Source organism: Carica papaya, chromosome 6, assembly GCF_054855325.1.
Source record: "Carica papaya isolate Zhongbai chromosome 6, ASM5485532v1, whole genome shotgun sequence".
NCBI lineage: Eukaryota > Viridiplantae > Streptophyta > Magnoliopsida > Brassicales > Caricaceae > Carica > Carica papaya.
The window spans coordinates 10,811,989-10,820,417 of record NC_142314.1 but is presented as its reverse complement, the minus strand read 5'-3'; the positions used below and the strand labels follow the sequence as shown (position 1 = coordinate 10,820,417).

General features: G+C 36.0%; 1 protein-coding gene across 1 annotated transcript; it reads right to left on the bottom strand.

The window, feature by feature from the left end:
- Nucleotides 1–2,185: 2,185 nt before the first annotated feature.
- Nucleotides 2,186–7,387, bottom strand: LOC110807891 (uncharacterized). Its single transcript, XM_022033189.2, has 2 exons — nt 5,852–7,387; nt 2,186–3,860 (listed from the first exon to the last, which is right to left on the bottom strand). The coding sequence occupies exons 1-2, from the start codon at nt 7,385–7,387 to the stop codon at nt 2,331–2,333; spliced, it is 3,066 nt and encodes a 1,021-aa protein (XP_021888881.2). The 3' UTR covers nt 2,186–2,330.
- Between the last annotated feature and the right edge of the window lie 1,042 nt (nt 7,388–8,429).

Below are 8,429 nucleotides of genomic sequence, written 5' to 3'. Positions count from 1 at the left end.
TAGTAGTTTAAAGACAAAAGATTTATAATTATAGATAGCAAAACTACAACTAAAATTTAACTACAAATAGAATGAAAAATGAAGGAAATAAACAATATTTATCAAGACTTCATATTGTTATTGCCTAAATGAGAAACGACCCACGCTCGTCAAAGCCTTTTCAGCGTTGCACTTAAGGCTCTTGACTCTTTGAGTACAATTTTACGAAGAAATAATCAACTTGTTTCTTAAGAAGAGATGAGAAACATGTTCAATATTATTTGATTGAATAATTGACTTATCTCTTTGTTGTTTGAGAAGCCTTCCACTTATTTGGTATTTTTGCACAAAAAAATAAACCTGAAATAATAAATTCACGTTGTTCACGAAAATTTTGAATAATTGTCTCAAATTTAAGTTAATTATGTTTCACCTCTTACTTGGAGGAAGACCAATAATTTCCAATTATGGTATGCTTGTCCTTTCATTCCCTTTCTTCCCTTTTATTAGCTTTCTCACCATCATCTTCACGTTTCTACCACTCCATTCAACGGTGTTGTATTCTATTGAATTACTATCGTTAACTATTTTATTAATGACAAAACATTTATATTATGTTTTGCATATAATTCCTCATTTTATCTCTCGTCCCTTCTGTGGTCCGTTTAGTCATTTAAAATAGAAAATCATATCACGGGGAGCAGCGAAGCCAGGGATCAAGCTTCAATGATTGATTCCCTCCTTTCGAACATTTTTCCAACCAAAGCAAAGGCTAACTTGACATTTGAATTAGATTCATTTTCATTACATTGATTAAGTAAAAAAAATGATAATACTTTTATCAAAGCCAAGCTATCACTACCATCCCATCACTATACTCCCCAATGCAAAATTCCACCTATAATGTGTCAAGAATCCACCAATGAGTAGATGGCTCAAGATCTTTGCTTGTGGAGCCTACATGGATACCACCAGTCTCATCTTGTGGGTCCTCACTAAGAACCCATCAAGTAAGAAATAATATGATTCATCATGTTGATCATATGACTTCAAATATGATGCTAATAAATTATTTTTGATGAGTGGCCCCATACCACCCAAACAAGCCTTTGTTCACTTAGTTAGCTTAGTGGTTTGCTTTGCTTACAATGTCCCTCCACTCCCAGATGAAATAAATACCACAAATTCCTTTGGTTATTTGTTAAGTCAACCAATCATTTATTGCCTTGAATTCGATTCACTGGTCTCACCAATGGGCTAATCGAGTGAACTAGAACCCACTTAAATTACCTGTTAACGATCCCTTCATCTCTTAAAACTTAGAGGATTCAAGATCTTCTCACATGTTCACTAAAAGTTTATTAGGTCAATATCTCAATTACCATGTATGAGAATTCTGCAGAGGTTGATAACTTTTGTTTTTGATTCTTACAATTGTATCCTCGAACTGATTCGAGCAGTGACCTAGTATGCACAATGACTCATGGTTATTAAGATAATTATCTCGCTATTCGTTATCAAGATATTACACTTTAAGTGTCAATGCAATAAATTATGCTAAAGAAGTCATAAACATGTATTTTGTCATCTCCAGCCCTTTGTCATGGACAAAGCTTGTATCCTAAACAAAGTCAACAATGAGAATCATTGGAAAGAACTCCCTGCCCAAGATTGCTAACCAGAGACTTGACAAACTCTCACATATAGTGATTGCTAGTTGAGTGGGTTTATTGACTGATGATATACTTTTAGTTTTTTTTTTCTTCACATATATATATTTTTATATAGATTCCTAAAAATTCGAATGTGGTTGTCAATGTCTCGAGAAATAGAATATGTTCTACCCTGGGTAGGAGTTTCCGTTTTCTTGAGTCTTTTGCTTGTATTAGATGAATTTCACTTTATTTTAAATTAATGGTATTATCTATTACACTAAAAAAAAAAATAGTAGAGTAAATATTTCTATAGTAGTTTGTAACTGACAACTTGAATATTAAATATTCAAACATATATTGATTAAAACTCTAATTTTTTATATAATATAACATTAACTATCGTTAATTGTTTTGCTAACAAGTTGGTACTTGTTGGATTTGAGATATTATTATAATTATAAAATATTATATATTTTAATAATTAAACAATATTTACATAACGTAATATTATAACCAACTTTTTAAAATAATATAATCAAACTCTTATCATGTATGCATATAGAGATAAATTTTTATTGATTTGAAACTATAACTTAATAAAGAAGGATAACATTACAACGATGCCGCGATATTATTTATTTTGAGATATTGTTTGGTTATTTTGGGATTTTATTTGGTTTGGGACATGATTTATATTTAAAAGGTGTGGTTGATCCAATTCTCTAGTAGTGGGACAATCGTCAAGTGGTTTAACGTGCCAAATACCTTCTTCTCCCACTCTGCGGTCAACTGAGACAAGGTATTATAAGATGAACCGCCTTCCCTTACGGCTTCCTCTGCGCTGCGCTTTAGTTTTTCGACTCTCTTCCTCATTGTTTCTCCTTCATTCTCCTCCATCAGTTCCCTCACCATAGTCCCTATCTCCTCTCTACTTGCCACTCCACTAGCTGCCAACTCCTTTGATCGCACGGCCACCCCGAGCTCCGTCAGCATCGCTGCGTTCATTTTCTGCTCTGCGAACAGTGGCCAAGCGATCATCGGTACACCGTTCACCAAGCTCTCCAAACTCGAATTCCACCCGCAGTGAGATAAAAACCCGCCCACCGATGGGTGTCCCAAGATCTCTGGCTGCGAAGTCCACAACGGAACTACTAAGCCTCTGCCCTTGGTTCGGGTCAAAAACCCCACAGGCAAGAAATCTAGATGGAGATAATGTCCACCCTCGTTGTCGTTGAAATTGGTAAAGAAGCACCCAGATGGATCGTTCTCCATGGGCGGCCTTACCACCCAGAGAAATCTTTGGTGGCTGAGCTCCAAACCCCAAGCCAGTTCCGTCATTTGTTTGCATGGAAGTGTTCCACCGCTCCCAAACGATACGTAGATGACGGACTTGTTGGGTTGTCTGTCTAGCCAGTCTGAAACCAGGTCACCAGTGGCAGGAAACCTGACCGATCTAGCCACTGGGCCAATCGGATAAACTGGTGCTCGAACAAATGGTCGTAGCAGTTTCTTATCTCTGAGAGCTTTTAGGGTTGTTGACTCGAGATTCTCCCATGTGTTCACCAGAATCCCATCAGCCGTTGTAATCTCAGCCGCCATAGCCATGAATTGCTCATACTCCGGTGTTGATCTGTTAAAAAAGATTTCAAAAGTATCCTTGAATGGAAGTGGTCTGCAACCCGGGATGCTCATGGGTTTTTCTTCGTTGACATGCTCGTCAAATGCCTTGCTATCAAGAGCAGGAGCGTAAGTCGTCACCGCAAGGAACCACGCAGTAGAAGTATCAAATACGTACTTCAACATGTTAAACTCTTCGGCAATGGGGAAAGCTTTTGTCCCGAATAAGTCGACGACGAGAATTGCTGGGGCAGTTTTCATCTCAGAGATGGCTGATCGAAGATAGGGCAAAGACTCTTGCATCATCACTTTAATTTTAGTTACTATATCTGATGTAGTTGGAAGTAGGGTGGAGATATGGACAGATGGTATGTGGAAAATGCTGAGAAGACCAGCTGAGTTTGATGATTTCATGAGAAGCTGTGTTCGTGCGCAGGTATCGACCGTCACAACAAAGACGGTGACAATGAAGCCATGGTGGGTGACCAGACGTTTACCGAGCTCGATAATGGGGATGAGATGCCCCAGCCCAGGGCTTGCCAGTAGAACTGCATGAGGCTTTCTGGTTTCCATATTTGATCCGCTGGTATCAGTGGTGTGTATATCTATTCATTTACTTACCTATTCACGCGCGCACGCACACACACACACACACAGAGACACACATATATATATATACATGTATTTACGTACATTTTAGATCCTTGTGATATGATCAACTACCGCCTCCTTCCTCAACCACATTATTAATGGAAACTAATTTATTACGTCCTTAGTGAGCTGTTGCTACGAGGAAAAAGTCATGGCTAATGAATACAAGTATGCGTACATAAACATACATGGGCAAGAAAGTCATGGCAAAGGAATACAAGTACTTATACATATCTATATAGACGCGTATATATGTGTATCGACACTTGGCGCCTCTCCTCTCAGAATCGTGTTCTATTTCTTTCGGCTCCTGATGATGATCATGAATTAATCATATATATCTATATCCTATATATATATATATATATAACGCCATGGCTAGGTGAGAGATTTTTGTGGTTTTCCATAAACTATCAAGTAGTGGTAGAAATTTGAAAGAAGTTGGGTAATTAATTGACAATAATATCTTAGTTGATAATATTCAGCTCAAATTACGTGGACTTTCATAAAAGCTTCCCTATTTATTAAAATTAAAATATATATATATATATATATATATATATTACAAATTACGATTGAATAACTTTACTGCATAATTAACAACAAAAGTTGACTTGTAAATATTATTTTAAAAATTTAAAATCATTACTAAGAAAATCATTATTTATTAATATGAAAGGGAGGTGTTCTTAGTGAATGATGGTCTTATTTAATAATAATAAAAGGGATTAATTTAATATTTAATATGAAAAAATATGTGGTGTTGAGGTGTGTATGTCATGTCATATCAAAAATGCACTGCTTGGGTTGCAAAAGGATTGTGTAGTATTTGTTTAACATCCTGTTGGCATCGTATAATTTTCTTTTAAGAAAAACTTCAATTAAAAATTCTCTGTTAATTAAGCTAAACATGATGAAGCATCCGCTGATAGACGGTCGGTCCATACATTCTTTCTGCCTTGTGGAAATATAAAAATTGAGAGATTTTTATATATATACAGCAATGGAAACTTCTAAGTTGACCATGATATATATATATATATATATATATACACATACATAGATGATGACATTTGTTTGTTTAGTTTAATATCACAAGTCATATTCATTGTCTAGATAGATGATCTCAATCTACACTTCAAAAATAAAAAAAAATAAAAATACAAACAAAATGGAGGCCCTACGTAAATGATGAGCGTGGAAGGATATTATTATTATTATATATATATATATATATATCATAATACACACCTACATCTATCTATATAAGGAATTAGTGGGGTTAATACAGAGATGCCTGTAATTTTTTAGAGTCAACTAAAGTTTTAGTCGATCGGTTTTTTCCAAAAATAATGTGATAAATTTATTTTGAATTACTTACTTTTAGCACTCAATTAATTGCATAAGGAAGTAGTTATATAAGAAATAACTAAGACCTAATTTTTTTTACTAATTATTATTATTTGACTTTTCTTAAAGTCCTTTTTCCCCCTTCCCCCTATATAATTGCTTGGTACTGTTATTGATTCTCATTCCTTGGCACACAGGAGGCCACCCCAAGCGTATATAACAAAACATTAAAATCCCATTTGACTATTTGATTATCAACATTCCCATTTCAATTATATTATCATATAATAATGGTTGGGATTTTCTATACAGGTGATGCAACCAATGTTCCCTCTTGAATGCTATTTCTTATGCATTATTTTTTATATAAATTTTTTTTTTACATTTTTTATAATTTTATATGAATATATGAAAGTATTAGAAGCGGTCTGAATCCAATATAAATATTAAAATAGATAAATACAGTTTATAAAAATTAAGCTTATAAATACACCATATATATATATACACACATACATACATAATATTAAAACCTTGTGCTTCACGTAGAATACCATCTTATACATAATATTACATATTATACTGCAGATACTGAGTTACTGAGAGATTAACAAATCTCCTCTAGCACCTTTGGACTTTGCTCCGAGGTCCTCACTCCTGATTTTGCAGTTGGATGCCACTTGAGACAGAGACTTAAGAGAAGAACCGCCCTTGTTTACGGCCTCTTGGGCGCTGTACTTGACTTCTCTCATTCTCTTCCTCATTTCTTCTCCTTCTTCCTCCACAAGAATCTTCCTTACCATCTTCTTGATCTCCTCCTTTCCCACCACATCCTCGTATGCTGCCGCCTGTGCTCGGAGAGCGACACCGAGTTCCTCCACCAGCATAGTGCCGTTCATCTTCTGCTCGGCGCAGAGAGGCCAGGCGATCATCGGCACGCCATTGGTAATGCTCTCTAGGGTGGAGTTCCAGCCGCAGTGCGACAAAAACCCGCCCACTGCTGGGTGGGCCAGGATTTCTCTCTGCGGGGCCCAACTGGGGACCACCAAGCCAATATCTCGAGTCCTGGCGACGAACCCTTCTGGTAAGAAATCTGGGGTACCGTCACCGTTACCGTTGCCGGCGCTGAAATAAGATCCGGACTTATCGTCGTCCATGGGCGGGCGCACCACCCAAACAAATCTCTGCTGGCTCAACTCCAATCCCCAAGCCAGCTCAGTTATTTGCTTGGAAGACAAGGTTCCACCGCTCCCAAACGAGACATATAACACCGATTCCATGGGTTGCTTGTCTAGCCAACTTATAACGTTACTGTTTTGAGTTGACGCGACCCCTCTCACCAGCGGGCCAATAGGATAGACGGGTACTCTGGCGACCCGACCCAACAAACTCTTATCCTCCAAGGCTTTGAACGTCGTGGCCTCAAGCTCCTGCCATGAGTTAACCAAAATCCCATCACCTTTTGGTATCCCTTTCCCCAGTTCCAGGAAAACCTCGAAAGTCGGGTCTTTGGGATCCAAAAACGCTTCAAGGGTATCCTCGAATAGTACCTGTCTGCAACCCGGAAGCCTCAGTGGAATTTTATCGTAAGCATGTTCTTCCAGAACTCTCCTGTCAAGAGTCGGAGCGTATATAGTGGCTGCTAGAAACCACGCATTGGTTGTATCGAACACGTACTTCAACATCCCGAACTCGTCCGCTACGTCGAAAGCTTCAGTTCCGAACAAGTCGACAACGAGGACGGTGGGTGTGACCTTCATTTCAAAGATCGCAGATCGCAGAAGGGGCAAGGACTCGCGCATCATTAAAACAAGACTTGTCACCACCGAGGTTGTTGAGTCAACCAGGTCGGAGATATCGACAAAAGGGAGCACAACAATGTCGATGAGATCAGGGTTGGGTGATTTAAACAGCTGGTTTTGCGCAGTGGAGGCTTGGTCTATTGGGATGACGAAAATGGTGGTTCTGAAGCCATGGGGGTCGACGAGGGTCTTGGCTAGTTCAAGGACAGGGATGAGGTGGCCCAAGCCAGGGCTGGCTAGGAGAGCGGCATGTGGTATAGGGTTTTGCATGGCTGCGGATTTAGGTTTTGGTTTGTAGTAGAAATGTAAACTGGTGTGTGTTAATTTATACATGCTGCTGCTTCAGGCTTGACTGAGTTTGTTCCTGGTATTTATAATTAGAAATTGCTGATGGACTTTGTAATAATGTTAAATCTAAGCCAGCCAGATGTACGATTGGGATTTAACTAGAATTTATATATTGAACTATTTATGAAAGTGTCGTTTCTCCTATTTAAAAACTAATGAAGCCTGACATTGACTTTTTGGTTAAATTTCATACTCTGAAAATATACACTTTTATTTGGCCTGCATATATGCAACTTAAATAATTAAGCCGAAACCATTTTCATTAATTAAACAAGCTTTTCTAATAACTCATCACTGATTGTTTCATATCATTTAATAGTTTAATAATATTAGAGCTGATAAAAACATATATTAATTTTTTTTAAATACAGAAGATAGATATAAGATTTTTACTGTTGAAACCATTATTTTTGTTACAAAAATATATATATATATATATATAATTTGAGTCTTAAATTTATAAATTTTTTCTAATCATGAATATTTATATAATTATCCATAAATTATTTTTAATTGAAATTTAAAAATGTAACAATCAAAATTTAATTTTAATAACATATATTCACAGAGAAAATGTAATTGTTGAAAATGTAATATTTTTTGTGCTTGAGGTTGGAATACAATTTCCATCTTTTGTAATTTTATAAAAAAGAGATTTTGTGAGAAGAACTGTTTTTTTTTTTTTTAATTTCTTTTTCGAATTTCTAGTCTGAAATAAAAAATTAGTACTAAATCATAACATAAACCATTATTTAATAATTAATAATTTATCTAAAACACATATTCAAATACTATCATTATACTATAAACTATAAAAATGATAATGTGAACCTATTTTATCTTAATTCAAGTGGATAATTTTTTTAATAATTTTTTCTAATCTATTTCATGTTTCATATTTATGATAAGAACGCTGATTTATAAATAAATATGTTCCATATATAATCCTATGGACTCAAAATTATATATTTACTATTTCATTAGATGGAATTTTCTTTGATGGTAAAATTAAACTTGAAGTGTGTGT